The 15,814-nt window shown below is 43.2% G+C and overlaps 1 protein-coding gene across 1 annotated transcript in view; it reads right to left on the bottom strand.

Moving 5' to 3' along the window:
* Nucleotides 1–15,814, bottom strand: part of Apob (apolipoprotein B) — a 37,446-nt gene that overhangs the window by 3,566 nt on the left and 18,066 nt on the right. Inside the window, exons 19-26 of the mRNA XM_075983973.1 lie at nucleotides 14,219–14,401; nucleotides 13,501–13,622; nucleotides 11,942–12,152; nucleotides 11,280–11,455; nucleotides 10,981–11,168; nucleotides 9,976–10,121; nucleotides 8,166–8,539; nucleotides 240–7,670 (exon numbers count right to left, since the gene is read on the bottom strand). Of these exons, the coding sequence (XP_075840088.1) occupies nucleotides 240–7,670; nucleotides 8,166–8,539; nucleotides 9,976–10,121; nucleotides 10,981–11,168; nucleotides 11,280–11,455; nucleotides 11,942–12,152; nucleotides 13,501–13,622; nucleotides 14,219–14,401 (8,831 nt within the window). The remainder of the gene's footprint in view (nucleotides 1–239; nucleotides 7,671–8,165; nucleotides 8,540–9,975; nucleotides 10,122–10,980; nucleotides 11,169–11,279; nucleotides 11,456–11,941; nucleotides 12,153–13,500; nucleotides 13,623–14,218; nucleotides 14,402–15,814) is intronic.

Below are 15,814 nucleotides of genomic sequence, written 5' to 3'. Positions count from 1 at the left end.
TTAATAGTCTTTAAATTATTATAGAAAAAATATTTTCTTTAAATTTATCCATCAATATCAGTAGATTTTCTAGTTTCATTTTTAAGATATATGGTGGAACATGCATATTCTCCTTTCATTCTATATTTTTCTACACAGAACGATGGTACTGTTGATGGTAATCAAATAAATAATTATGTACTCAAGAACCCAATTGAAAACACATAGTATCCAGGAGAGGTGGGAAAACATTTCCTTACCTTTTAGGTCATACTCCAGAAACTGCCAGATTGAACTGCATGTGGAATCCAGGGAGGTTTCAACATGGTCAGCTTTGTTTTTAAAACCAGCACTCCAAGTGACATTATACACAGGGGAGGCCACTCCAACGTGTGCAGTCAGTGCTCCAAAGAGAGGAATATAAACTCCGGTGGGCACAGTGAACTTAAAGGACGGGATCTCAGCGGTCTGCTCGGGCAGGGTGATGCTAGGCAGATCAACACCTGCAATCAGTTGGGCTATGTCTTTCAGATCAAAGCCAGCGCTGCCAACTGGAAAGTTCTTTGGAAGTGTGAATGGGGACACAGTTAACTGAACTTCAGGTATAGTCACCTCAAAAGCAGGAATAGAGGAGTCCTCTGGTTTGGAGTATTGTGTTAACACATCAACCCCAGGGAAATTTACCTTGGGGAGCATTGTTAGGTTGAGGGAAAATGGTGAAGTACTTAATTTCTTATAGATTTTTATCCCACTGAAGCCACCGAGGTTCATCCCTGGTATAATAAACCGATCAGCCAGTTCTTGCACAGGGAGTGAGAGGAGATAGTCATTGGGATTTTTGGTATATACAAGGGAAGTTGAAACCTGAAGATACTGTTTCTTTCCATCCATCTGTAGGAGTTCCTGCAAGCTTTTGTCATATACTGGTAGAATGATAGATTCAAGATCCCACAGTTGTCCTTCTGTGGATCCTGCAACATCAAGGCGAACCTCCTCTTGGTCATTGGAGAACTTCACATTGTGCTGAAGGACCCGTGAGTGAATCTGAACTTCACTCTTCCAGTCGACCTTCTGGTTCTTAGTATTGGCTTTCAGGGTCACTTCCTGGTCAAAGTGATGGAGATCAAGGAAGGAACTGGGTTGACTCACATGAACCTGTAGAAGGGTTGACATTGTCCATGGGGAGAGCTCCAGGGTGGCTTTGCACATTTGCTTTCCTTTCGTGACAAAGCTGTCTACGTGCAAATGGTTTTTAATACTGTGTTCCCATGTGGCATAGATGTGTGGGAGAGTGGCTTCTCCAGCAAAATTTTCTCCTACTTCAATGTTCCAGATCCCATCAACTTTGGAAGCTCCTTGTAGCTTTACTGAAGACCGAGTACCCCTGGAATCCAGGTATGTGTTGGCCTCGCTGGCAACACTTCCTGAATATTCCTGTGAAAGGACGGAACCCTTGATATTTCCTTTGGCTGATGACTCAATGGAAAAATAGGAAGCGAGACTTTCTAAGCTGAACTTGTGGTCCACACCTCCTTTAGCAGTAGAGTGCAGCTTTGAAGAATTGAAGTCATAGTTCAGTTCCATGAATGACGAGACAGTGGGTTTCGACTTGGCATTTCCGTTAAGTTCCTGCTTGAAGTTCATTGTTAAAACAGGAACATGGAGGCTTGCAGTTGTTTTCACTGACGCTTCCACGTTTTTCTTGTTTAAGCTAATGGTGCTGTCGTGACTGCCCTTCACAAATTTGTTAGTGAGAGAGACAGCTGTGGCTAGCTTTGGTCCCCTTTTCCGCGTCAGACGTGACGTACCCTCTAATTTGTACTGCAGGGCATCCGTGACATATGAAGAGGAAGAAAGGAAATGAGCCACGATGTCTGACTGGTTATAAAGTCCAGCATTGGTATTCAGCGTGATGACACTTGATTTAAAAGAGAAGTCATAGGTAAAATTGCCCAGAGCTGGAATGTAAATATTGTCAATAGTGCTTAATTTCTTGAGATCTGGGAGGGAAAACCTGAGGAGATTCCTAGGGGCAGAAAGAACTGGCAGCTCCAACCTGTATGAAGGCACAATGACCTTAGGACCCGGAATGGTGACACTTGGGGTACGTATTGCTTTGGGGATCACATAGCTGGAGGCCAGTGTCTCTACAGTGAATGGAGATACATCAATGTTGGCGAATGGGATAGTGAAACCATGACTTTGGAAGGTTCTGAGGGGCTGAGTGAGGGAATTTTCAGTTTTGTAATTATCAAACTTAACTTTTGTTTCATTGTAGGATGTGGTAAGAAAATCCAATGCACCGTCTCTGACTTTCTCTAGTTTCCTGTCCCAGGAATTGACATTGTTGAGAATAAACTCATAAAACATACTCAGAGGAATCACAATGGAATGCTTGTCTCTGTTCTTTTTATATTGGGCCTTTACACTTAAATCAAATGATTGCCTTGTTGTCTTCAAAAAATCTTTCAAGCCCGCTTCTTCCCAGATGGAGAAATCCTTCAGCAAGGGAGTTGTGAGCCCAATGTAAGGGAGACTAATTTCAGGAATTGTTAAAGGTACGTTTAAGAAGTCCAGGTTGGCATCTCCAGTCATTCCTACATAAGCTTCCATGTTGTGTTCATTGTTGACTGCAGAAAAATTTTGGTTGTATTTGTACTGGTTGAATCTAGCACTTGCCTGCCAGCTTGTTTGTTGGGCATGAGGACTCAGAAATAGAGCATAGTTATTCAGGAAGTCTATTTTCCCGGTCAGCTTTAGGGGAAAACTAACTTTCAAATTTCCCTCATTATTTGTGGATGCAGTAATCATAAACGGTTGTGCTGAAAAGAAAAGCAAATTTTTCAAAGTCCCAATAACTTTTCCATTGAAGTCAGCATTGTGCTCGCCAGTCATTTCTGCCTTCGCATCTCTGAGCAGTACCGTCCCCTTGCCAGTCAGAACGCTGGAGCCCACGTGCTGAGATTCAACTTTTGATTCAACTTCAAACTTGGAATAGTTGAGGAAGCCAGATTCATAGGCCAGTTTTTGGATGACCCTTAGGTGTTTGCCATTTATGTTATTAGACAATCCAAAGGAGGCAATGGGTCCTTTTACAGTGAAGCTAACTTTGGATGAATGTACGCCTTCATCTGAGAAGTTGGGACAGGCCCAGTTCCATGACCCGGTCCCTGAAGAAGTCCAGACCACATGTCCAGCTTCTAATAGTGACTTGATTTCATTGTTAAAAGAAGCCTTACTGGAGAAGTCCAGGCTGGGGACACTCAATTTGTGAAAGTACTTTGTGTGGCTGTCAAGGGTGAGCTGATTGTTTATCCTGACAGTCATACCATTATTAAACTCCACTGTGTTTTTCTCTATGTGGAAACTTGCAACCGTGTCTGATTTTCCCTCAATGGCCTTTTCAGAAAATAGCATCTCGCCCTCATGCTCCATCCTCACGTACGTACTGGAGAAGTTCATGGATTCCTTCAGGACCAGAGGATTAGGCTTTAGCTCCAAGAGTTGAGCTTGTGCTTGAAAATCAAAATTGAGAGCTTCAAATTTGGACTCTCCTGCTGCAGCAACAGAAGCCACCATCTCTGCTTTGTTCTCTGAAGTACTTACGTTCTGTATGTTGGCATTCGCATCTAATATAAAGAGGGGAGACTGGATCTTCAGGACGCCATGAAGTTTGCCGAAAGCAGGTATTTCAATTGTGTGAGAGAGGCGAGGAAGCTGGAATTCTGGTATGTGAAGATCAGGAACCTGAAAATCTTTGAAACTGACATTTGGAATTGCGAATTCTGGAATTGCGATTTCTGGTACCTGGAAGTCTGGCAGAGTGAGTCTTGCAAGAGGGATGTTCACCATCCCCAAATCTTTCAGGTACACTTCTGGAAGAGGCCACTGCAGCTCACTGCTCAGCATTTGGTCAATAGTTCTGATAATCTTTGTTTTTATTTCCAGCAAATCTATTGTAAAGGAGCGGACATGGTAGGTGTTGAGGATAGTGAATTCTGGCGTGGAAAATCTTGATGGGATTTTTACATTCTTTAATGTTCTGAAGTTTATCCGAATTGAAGGGATCCTCAAATCTGTCAGGGGGACTATGAAGTCAGGAGTCTGGAAGGTACCTTCTTGGAGAGCACGGAGACTGATCTCAAAGGCAGGCATGGTCCCCAGAAATGTTTGGATTTCAGGAACAGTGAACCCTTGCTCCACCAGCACTTTCGCATGCTCAGCCCAGTTTTGGATGGAATATTGTTCTGCAAAGTCTGTAATGTTCTTCACAGTTAGAATCCACCTGTCAGAAATGTAAGTGACCAGTGTATTGTAAGCTTGGCTTACCAGAGACAAGAAGCGCTCAACTTCCCATGGAATGTCTATTTGATAAATTATGTCTCGCACATCATCTAGGGTAATGTCTTTTATGTGAACCAAAGCATCTTGCAGCCAATCAAAGAACACAGTTACTGTGGTGCCCTTGAGTCTTTCCAGATAGCTGGAGACAGTGGCTTTGAAGTCTTCTACCAGCACTTTTAATGCTTTCATTTTCTGTGGAAGTTCAAGGGCTTGGATTTCAGCATTGATTCTCTGAGTCATCTCGCGTAGTTTGCTGTTGGTTTCGTCTATGAACTGGTGATAATCAAATGCTTTTAAAGTCTTCACCAACATGTCAAGAAATCTATTTAGTTCTTCAATGAATTTTTTGAAAGACAATGCTTTAAGCCACTCAACAGTTTCATCAATAAACCCAACAAATTTATCATAGCAATCTTTTATCTCAATTTCTTGTAGCACATTACTTAGTTTCTGAAGAGTCTCACCCAGGCTGTAACTGTGGGCCAACTCTACTAATTTATCCATTAAAACCTGGATTTGTTGGTTTACTTCATATTTCTCAATTAACTCACGGACTATAGTATTGATTTTCTCAGTTACTTTAAAATCCTCAATAAGATTCATAACAAAGTATTCGACACGCTCAATAACGTTCTTTACTCTTTGTAATAGAATTGCAGTTCTTAACTGATCTAAATACGTCATGACATCAATAGCTTCAATCCGTTGTTTTAACTCTGCAGCCAGCTGTTGAATGTCTACAGTCTGAATTAGTGTCCTGAGCTGCTGTAGTTTTTCTTGTATCTGGATTCTGATTTGATATTTAGTATCCATATTCTGGATCCAAGAGGCTGTACTACTACCAAGTTTGTTCAAATCAACATTTTCAACAAATACATATAGATTATGGATTGATTTTTCTAGATTTACACGGATATGATACTGTTCATCAAGAATTTTTAGCTTTTCAATGATTCGCTCAATAATCTGAGCAATAGTTTTTTTTAAAACCCGTGGGTCATAATTGTCTTTAATATACTGATCAAATTGTATCACGTATGTCTCAAGTTGAGAAAGTTTTTCATTGAAGTTGATTTTGGCACTATCTAAAGCAATTAGTACATCATTGTCTGTAATTTTATAATGGTCCATGAAAGCAGTTAGTTTTTCCTTGGCATTGGTTACTTGTCCCTCCCAGTCAGATGTATTCAGATAGTCATGAACTTGCTGTGGAAGTCTGCTCAGGGCTGCTTTGTATTTCCTCAAATACTGATCAATATTGATGCTTTGCAATTCTCCCTGCACAGCTTCCAGTAGAGTTATAATTCTTCTTCGATTTCCCTCCAAATACTCCGGTAGGCTTTTAAAGAACGGGAGGCTGATGGTGTGAACATCCTGGTTCTTATCATACTTCACAAAAGCAACAATTGTGAATTCTTGGGGCTTGTCCACAGCATCATTTATCTCTGAGTTGTCAAGGGCACTGACAGGCTCACTGTAGAAAAACGGTAGTTTAAATGGCCAGGAGGGCTCAGAGAGGTCAGCCCGTCCGCTAAGCTCAACGCCAATTTTGTCTTTAGTGTTGTAGGCTTCAAAGTCCTGTCTGTATACCTTGTCATTCAGTCTGGTTTCGAATTTCCAGGTGCTTGTCTGCTCAGCTGGTGTGAGCAGGGCAGTGGCTTCATGGTTAAGAGCTGTGCTGATGCTGCTCTTGTACACTAGATCGTGGTTTGTGGATCCCTTGAAGTCATGAGAGAAGCTGAGTGCCAGAGGTTCCGCTTTCAGCAGAAACTTACTATACAGCTTCCCAGCGTGCTGTCCCCAGAGAGCCAGTTTCCCATCGCCGCTCGTGTGTGTGTCGATGCCCAAGGTAAACGGTTTCAAAACAACGTGGAAAACATTGTTAAAGTTAAGTGGTTCTGAATTATAGTTGGTAATGACGTCCACAGAGGAAGCCAGCCCTTTAATGTCTGCATTAAGCCGATGGCTGAATTCTGTGCCCTGAACCTTAGCTATAGTGTCTGCTCTGTAACTTCCCACTACTAAGTTGGTGTAAGAGACGGCATAGATGTGCTTCAGCTCATTGTTTTGATAGGTTCCTTTAAAGTTACCACCCACGTTCAGCTTCAGCGGTTCTAGTCGTAGCTGCCCACTGTTGGCCAAATCTAGAGCATCGTATCTCAAGTCGTGGCTTAAAGTAGTTAGAAAAGAGTAGGGCTGTAGGTGTAAGTTAAAATTCTGCTTATAGAACTTGTTAGCACTGTAAATATTGTCCATTTTTGAGGAGAAGTCCAGCGAGAGGCCTGCAATGCTTAGACTGTGTGTGTGGTCGAGTTTCATTTCCGCGTAGGAGCCCATCATGTCATTGGACAGCTTCAGCCCTTCTCGGCTGAGTTTGAAGTTGAAGACGTTCTTGCTGTCTGCACCCAGAATCATGGCCTGGTACATGCTTCCTAATGAGACCTCTGTGAGGGCAGCTTTTCCATCCAGATTGAATTTCGCATGGTGTTCCTTGAAGCGGCCACTTGTTGATAATTTCATGGATGCCCCAGAGAGGCCAAGATCTGCATTCAACTCATTTTCCAGCACCAGGGGGCTGTACTTCAAGTTGGTGGTTGCACTCGTCGATAGTCCGTCTCGTGCGATCTTCAATGTTGCCTTGTGAGCACCAGTATTTATTTTGTCAGTGCCCAAGATGTCAGCATTTAATTCCACATCCTGGGAAGTGAGTGATCCAGAAAGAAGAGTGATGAAACTCAGGGACTTGTAGTTGGCCTGATGCTCAGAACGTAGAGAGGCGCTTTGCTTAGAGAATGTCATGTCCAGCTTGTTAGAAGCAGCGAAGTTCTCACACTGCCCACTGCTGTCAGATTTCAGAGTCAGCTCGTAGTTTTCGTATTTCAGGGAAGCTGTGTTCTTGAATATGCCATCTTGCAGATCAGACGTAGAAGTGATGGAGAGGGTTCCATCCTGGTACGTTGCCACTATCTGGTTGGTGCCTTGGAAGTAGGTGGAGTTAAACCTCATGTTGGATTCCCCACTCAGCTGACCGGTGGTAGGGTCTCTCTCACAAGACAGGCCATATTTGCCCTGAGCGTAGAACGAGGATGCTCTGAGCTGCCCATCAACCTTGAGGTCTTTGACATACAGATGTTGCTTCTTCTTAGAGTCCAGGTGAACAGTAGCAGACACCTGTGGTCCCAAGGCACTAGATGCTTCAAAGGTTAGTAGACCTTTTGAGACTGGGGTGTTTCCAAATTTTTCTACGTGGCTGACTTTGAACTTTGAATCTAGAAGCTTGTGGTGCAGAGACCCATCACAGGACAAGGTGAATGTGTTCCTGCTGTCAAACGTTGTTTCTCCAGAACCTAGCAGAAAAATCCGAGATATGGTTAAATCAAGCAACACTTTTCCAGAATAACCTTTATGTTGAAAGTCAACAGGAGCCTTATATAGCTAGACCAATTGTAATAGCGGCATTTCTAATGTATACATGAAATTTGAAGTCAAAGGCTAAAAGGCATCCCTCCAGGAAGCTTTCTGGGTTTGCTGCAGCCCTTGCTGGGTTCCCTTATCAAACACTTTCATGGCACCTCATACTATATAGTATACATGGTATCATAACACTTCTTACACTGAATTATAACTCCGCAGAGAAATGGCTGCTCTATTGTTACTACCTAACATATTGCTGAATACTTACCATATGCTTAATAAATATTTCCATTAGTGAATGAATGAAAAGACTTCCACGTAGCAAGAAAACTATTTGCAGGAAAGCCTAAATTGTTCCTTCCTAGAGCTGTCCCACCTGAATGTGGGATCTATTAGCCCTATGGACCCTTTACTGGAGCAGGCCTCACCTTGCACGCTGTAGGAAAACAGGTCAACTGCAGAGTCAGCCTTCATGCGGTACTGAGCCCGAAGGCTGAAGTGGTCTCTGCTGGTGTTGCCACCAGTGTACGATGCTGACCAGTTGTACAAGTTGCTGTAGACATTTGTGGAAAGGTCTAGAACACCCAAGAGAGGTACTTGCAGTTGATATGTCTTGGGGATTGTAAAAGTGGGGAGCTGGAACACTTGAGATGGCAGCTGGAATCCCATAGACTTGAAGTTCAGGGCTGGCGTCCTCACAGTCTCTGGTATCTTTAGATCCTTTGAAGACTTGCCGCTCAGAGGCAAAGGGATGTCAAGTTTTATACTGTTCTTGTTCAATGTATATTTGACCCGGCCATCACTGAAGTGAACAGAGACAGTGTCCCCACAGTCAGACATCAAGAACTCAAAATCCTTGGTCTTGACTCCCCCCCACCTTCTCCCAGCCTACTATGTTCTTTTCTCCATGATATTTCTTATGCCTGGGTCCCTTTTCACACTGCCCACTAAATACTTCCCAAACCCTCCCAAGAGCCACCTGTGTATCAAGATCCCTATATCACTCTCAAAAAGAGCCCGTCCTAATTCTGATTATGTCATTTATTGGTTCATTTATTGGTTTATTTGGCAGAAAGGATAAAACCTTACCCTGGTTCTGTCTTCTCACTGTTTCTGCTCTAGTATTTTGCATATAGTAGATACTTGATAAGTACTTGCTAAACCTAATAGAAGCAACTTGATATGTCAAAGAACACAGCTGTAAGAATCAGGGAAGATGGATGGTAGCTTTAGCATCTGCCAATTAGAAATGTTATTTTAGAATTAGCCTCTCCGAATCTCAGTGATGCTATCTGCATAGTACCCTTTCTGCTGAACCCCAGAAATGGCCTTGGGTATCAAATGGGGTTTGTCATCTTTTCAGTAAATACCTGCAGCAGACTATGATGATGATCTATAAAAATCAGGCAGGTAGTATTTGTTATATTTGAATAACCTCTCATTGTATACTGTAAAATGGGCAGGCAGGATGCTGCCTGCTCTGTCCCCCGCATTCCTGTTCTATCCCCATGCATTGAAATTTCAGTAGCAAGAAAAAAAATCTCTCATCTTCAGCAGTGTTGGTCTGTCGGGGGAATGGGAGGACTTCAGCCGTGTGACCAGTAACTAGTCATCAGGCATGTTCAGTCGTGTACTCGGCACAACCTTCCCAGGGGCCCATAAAACTCAGGGCATTTAGATTCTGGACTGGGAGGATTACATGAATTATCAATTTAGGAATAAAAATTGTCTTTTTAGCTCATGCTCCACCACTTTTTATAAAATAAATAAAGTGTCACACACATGTTTGTTATCACAGATAGGAAGTCAGCAGTGTGGTTCTGAATTTCCTGCTAGGATTAAGGTGCGTTGCTCTCTCTCTCTCTCTCTCTCTCTCTCTCTCTCTCTCTCTCTCTCTCTCTCTCTCTCTCATTTAATGCTTAGTGACTGTTTGCTCTCAATAGCTGAATTTGAATATCTTGCAAACTCAGGCTGTGATAGATGTAACACTAAAGAGCAGGATTTTCAGAATCTTCAATTATTTTCTTAAGTTCTTCAGACTATGCTGCTGTTCACATGGGAACCTCATTTTTAATGATACAAAACCATTGGCATTTATCCTATAGCTGTTTTTTGTCACCAAGTGCTTAAATAACTTCTCTGAATTTTTTTTAACAGAAAAGTGTAAATCAGGCTAGGTGAAATATTCCCTTTTCTTTGTAGAGTACAAAGATGATGTTCCCTGTTTCCCCCTCCTACCTCTTTAGGAAGAGGTTGTCTGGGATGTGGAAGTCAGGCAATCCCATTTTCTGGAGGTTAAACTCTGAGAGACCGTTGAGGTGATCCTGTAGCATCTGGGAGTAAGGAAGACCCCTGGATGCCATCTGAAGCCATGTGTTTGTTGCCTGCAGGGCGACAGGAGAGTTTAAGAGCAAGAAATGGGTCTCAGTGGCCCTCCAAGTACAAGTAACATGACCGACAGCTCAGGTCTGCAGGTCAGTTATCAAACAAAGTGATGCACTGAAACTTAAAGATAAGTTACTGGAAAGTGTGGGTCTCCAGTGCCTTATTTCTCTGCATTTTATTTTTACTCATTTATTTGTGTGTGTGTGTGTGTGTGTGTGCAGGCCAAAGGCCAACCTTAGAAGTCCTTCCTTCTTTAACCCTGTTTGCCTATCTTGTTTTTAAGCCAAGGTCTCTCACTGGGACCTGAGGTTCATCAATTTGTCTGGCCACTGAGCCCCAGGGATTCTTCTGTCTCCCACTACCTGTGGTAGGATTGCAGGCACATACCATCTTGCTTGGTTTTTTAATATGGGTGATGGGGCTCCAACTCAGATATCCATTCTTTGACAGCAAACACTTTATTGGCCAAGCTATCCTCGTCCTTTTTTATATATTTTCTATAAATATATATAACTATATATAATTATAATAAACTACATATATGCACATATACACATAATAATATATACACACATATACATATGTATGTATGTGTATATATGCATGTGTGTATTTATAGGTATGTGTGTATATATTTGTTCGATCCTCTAGCCAGTGTTCTGAAGCTTCTCTTAACACAGAAAACTCTTCAGCTTAGTGGTGTCCATTAGATATTTGTTCTATGCAGCTTTGTGTGCTTGGAAAACTAGCCACTCATGCTTTGCTTATGTCTTTCTGGATATTTCTGCACCTAGCTCAGTTGTTGAGGCAGTTAGCATCTACGGCCATTCATCTATTCTGCTGCAAGGTCATACTTACAGCAGTTAATTTGGAACCCACGTGCCGGAAAGTCATGTCTGTTTGAGGGACTCTTTGATCCAGGAGACGATTGGCATACTCATGCAAAGTTCTAGGGTAACTGGAAAGATCCACAGGGAAATTGGAGGCTACTTTTTTGGTATCCACGTTGGTTCCTGTGTTCCAGTTAAATTCGATTTTCTCGTTGTCTGAAAATGCACATGTAACATGACCATCAGTGATGTTAGCTGGGCCCATAGTTTTTACCCTTAAGCACACAGAGCCCTGGAAAGGGCTCCCGGGATGGAAGGGACACATACCATAACGCCATGCCACTCTCTTGGAAATTGTTGAGCCATAAGCTGTAGCAGATGAGTCCATCTGGAACAGCAGTTTGGTGGGGGACCAGTGCGTGTGGACCTCACTCCTGGCTTCTGCTAGCAAACGTGGTATGGAAACAACCCCTTTGATCTTGCCATCTCCCTTTCTGTCATAGCTATTGAAAGAGAAATCAGTTGGCATCGATGACTTTTAAGGTATCCAGGATTCAATAATTAGAAGTTTCATTTTTTTGGTGATGAAAGCCAGACATGAATAAATCAGAGATCTGACTATACATAGACCAGACTCATTAACTTATAAAGCCAATATTCAGCATGGAATATAGAGTTTGCAGGGAGGTAGATAAGCTTTATAAAAAACTATTTGCTTTTTTCTCTCTCGCCTTAGCCAAGCAGTTAAACCACTCCGAGCTATCATATCCTTGTCAGTAAATAGGAACAAGAGGCTGAGACAACTTTTAATGTGTAAATAGATGATAAGTGCTTATTGAATAATGGAAATGTCCAACTGAATATGTGTAGGGGGGAACATGTTGGGAACTGTATTTGCAGGTGGCTTGGCCAGATATGAAGCTTGGAGAAGAAAGCAAAGAGACATCAAGGCCTCCAGTTCAGCTCAGGTCACCCAAACCTTTCCTTACCTCACATGGCCCACAAAAGAGACCTCAGTGACTTTTTTGTTCTGGATGTCCAGGATGAGTTTGTAAGCATTTTTGTCCCTCGCAGATTCATCATTAACTCTGAGGATTGTCCCAAAGTCAACATCAAACCCTGGAATTAGGACTTCACTGGAGAGAGTCCTGCTTTGACGATTGTATTTGAACACTGCGGTGGCTTCAGTCTGCTGTACTCCTGAAAGGGTTCATGGGAGAGTCAAGAGTGTGCCGTGAGGCTATGCAAAGGAAAAAATGAGGCAGGGAAGAAAACCCCTGACTACCATAGGTTTAAATGAGGACCCTGGATAAGATTTTCCCATGGACCATGTTTGCTGTCCATTCACTTCACTTCCAAGCATTTACTGATGGCTTATAATGAGCTGGGCAACGTTCTTGCCACTGGGGTACCCAGCCCTTGTATGGTTCATCTTTTTGTGGTCAATGGGGTCTGTGGACTGTATGCAAATCAGTTACCTGTGTCAGAGGGCAATAAATATTATAAAGACATGGGAAACAGGCTATGAGGGAAGGAAACAGAGAGGGACAAAAGGGGGGGGCTATTTTCTACACGCTGGTCACACAAATATTTTCCTGTTAAAAGGATATGTGGACAAGACCACAGTTTAGAGAGGACTGAGTCATGCTGAGTTCTGGATGCGGGGCATGTAGGCAAAGGCCTGAGGTGGGGGATGCTCAGATGATCAAGGAATGCAGCTCTAATTCTTCAAAATTTAACAAGAATATGATTTCTCACCTTGCCCTGCCCCTCATCAATTTTTCTTGTCTTCCTCCTTCCCAACCCTTTCTTTCCACAGCCACATGTCATATCCTGAACCCAACTCTGTTCTTTTCAGTAGCCTGAAAATTTTCTCCAATGCAAATACCTCCATCTCTTGACTGGATTACTGACATCGCTCGCATATTAGATTCTCAGTTCTGTCTTCTTCCCATCTTTTCTCGACATGTTCCAACCTTAGAGTTTTTGCACATGCTAGTCCCTTAGCCTGCAACTCTTTTCTCTGTGGCTTATTGCCTCTCTATCCTGTCATCTTCCCTCTTTCTCTTTTTAAAAAGATTTTCAGGCAGTAGTGGCACACATCTTTAATCCCAGCACTCAGGAGGTAGAGGCAGGTGGAGCTCTGAGTTTGAGGCCAGCCTGGTCTACAAAGTGGGTTCCAGGATAGCCAGAGCTACATGATGCGGGTGGGAACCCTGTCTCAAAAAACATAATTGGAACAAAAGACAAACAAAATTTCCCTTATCATTTTCATTTTACTGTCTCTCCCACCCTCCTTTCTCCCTACGGTGTATACTATTCCCTAGAGCCTTTTATATTTGATTCCCCCCTCAAACCCGAAGACATGTTTGGTTGATTACTATAACTTCCATGAAGGTGAAGCCTTCATTTCTAGCCTCAGCTTTAAGAAAATGTCTGACACCTACTGGGAACCCAGGAAATACTTGTGAAATGTATCACCATAAAGATGTGTGTCCTGAACCCAAGACAGAGGCAGTGATGGAGCAGCCTCATTTTGGATACTCACCTTCGGCTTGAACTAGGAACTTCAGTGTGTCCACCAAAGCCTTATCTTCTTTTTGGAGTTCATAGGTTGCACTGGCAGAATATTGCTCCACCTCTCCTGTGGGCCTCAGCTCTAGCTCATACCTAAAGATGTCACGGCATGTCCAGTACAAACTGTTAGCTCCTTTCAAAGATGATAATGATGCCCCCCAACAATCCAGCCTCACACACCACAAAAATGCATGTACGGTTTTAATACCATCTCTTTCTCTTAGCTAGTGATAGTCCTTATGATTCCACTTTTTCTCCCCAAGAGGCCTAGGCAAGGGAAGCTCCCAGGATGTCCAGGGCTTTTGGATGAGTTAAAAAGTTGACCTTTCATGCTGAGAACAAGCAGTGGGAATGGGGGTTGAGGAGGGATGATGTACCCCAAAGCATGGTGAGGGCTTTGAGCACACACACTGGTCAGCTTCACAAAGCTTATAGTGATAGGTATGGAGACTCAGTAAAGGAACTGATAGACTTGAATATGACACTGTGATCTCCTCATCTAGTGCATGAAGCACCTCAAGGGGGGACCCACAGTGTTGACCAGAGGGCCACCATTTTAAGTTCCCAGACAATGATGTGAGCTCCTAAGGTTGGAAACATGGTTCTGCAATCCTTGGCATTTTGCTTTTTGTCCCCCCACTCCAGGTAGAGGGGAAGCATATACTAGGATAGCATCGAGTATCTCTCACCTGGTGTCCCCTGTCAGTGGGTAGTAGGAAGCGGACTCTGTGGAGCTGGCATTGGAGTAAGCTCCCGTGGTGCAGTAGTTCATGCCAGTGAAGAAAGGTCTGCAAGTTGACCAGGACTGCCTGTTCTCAATCAGAGGAGGGATCTCTTCCGTTTTGGTGGTAGACACCAAATGCAGCGTGTTGCTTGCGAGGAATGAAAAGGGGACGTTACCTTTGTATTACGACCTGAAATGCCTATGGTTGAATCTCACTGTGGACATGCCTTCCCCGCCCCCATCCTCGATCCTTCTCTTTTGTTCACACCCACCTCACATTATGTTTATGGGGAAACAAATATGAGTATAAAGAGCATCAGTAACATAATCATAAGGACCCTTGTTTCAGATGTTACACTGGGTTCTCTGCATTACCCTCGATCCCTCCGCTGCAGGCCTAGGATTCCCATTTTACAGCGCAGAGAAAAGCTTGGAGAGAAACTTATCATTGAGGTTGGGTGCAGGCTGGATGTAGGGACTTTGCCTTTTTCCCATGCAAGGTTTCTTACATTCTGAGTTCTTTCTACTAGCACTAAAATGCTCAAGTTTTGGCACCTGCCCACCCTATACCCTGACCCCCATCTGCAAATCCCTTTATTTCCTTCTTAGCTTAATTTGTCTCCTTTGTATCCAAGAGGGTTTTCTCCCCTTGAAGTGTTTTTTCTAAACACTTTACACTGCCTCTTCCTCCGTATGCTCCTGAAAACGCTTTCTTTGGTATTACCAGTCCCTTTCTTGCTCTTTAATTCGATGGTGTGTGTGTGTGTGTGTGTGTGTGTGTGTGTGTGTGTATTATTTATCTTCTTTGGCCTCTCACAAGTGTTTTATAGAGATGCTCACACATATCCACATTAAGGTATCAGATTCTAACCTCTGAGAACTTTGCAACACTTTAGAGATGTACTTCAAAAATGAGAAAATAGAACCAATTCCACCCATGCCCTGGTTTCTTCTTTGAAATACGTGCTTTTAAATTCGGGATCCCCACCCCTAGCTTTTGGTGGTGTCTTAAGTCAAGCTTTGCTGATGTGTTGATAGCTCTGATGCCAGCTGAGGGGTCTCCTTTGCTCCCTCTTTACCACGGTTCCCTGCTTATTCCTCCCCCTCCATCCACATGATTCTATCATCTGTGCTCTGGCTCCACTTTCTCCTGGCTTGCCCTCCCCTGACTGTTGTTTGGTCTTGCCTCTACATGCTGATCTCTTTACTGGGCTCGGAGTCCAGGTCCATTTCATGTCTAGGCAGTTTAGATTAGTCATTCCACAGGACACCAAAAGCAGCAATTCAGCATCTCACTCCAAGCTGCAGCTTTCTCTCTGCCTCCTATCTCAACAAAGGCCACACCACTTCCCTTTCTTCCTTCCTTTTCCTCTCTAACAAGTCAATCTTGAAACACTAATTTTTCTGCTTTCTTATAATCTATGGAGCTTCCTCACTCCCTTGTCTCCCTAAATGTTCCCCCAGGGCAAGCCCCTGTCTCCTCCCACTCCTAGCTGAGCTCCACTCACATTTTCCTTCTCCCATTTTGCACCCCAGAGTTGGAGTACTTCCTCTAAAAGCA

This window comes from Microtus pennsylvanicus, chromosome 8 (genome assembly GCF_037038515.1).
Source record: "Microtus pennsylvanicus isolate mMicPen1 chromosome 8, mMicPen1.hap1, whole genome shotgun sequence".
Classification (NCBI taxonomy): domain Eukaryota; kingdom Metazoa; phylum Chordata; class Mammalia; order Rodentia; family Cricetidae; genus Microtus; species Microtus pennsylvanicus.
The sequence above is the reverse complement of the archived record's forward strand: the minus strand, read 5'-3'. Positions and strand labels throughout refer to the sequence as shown.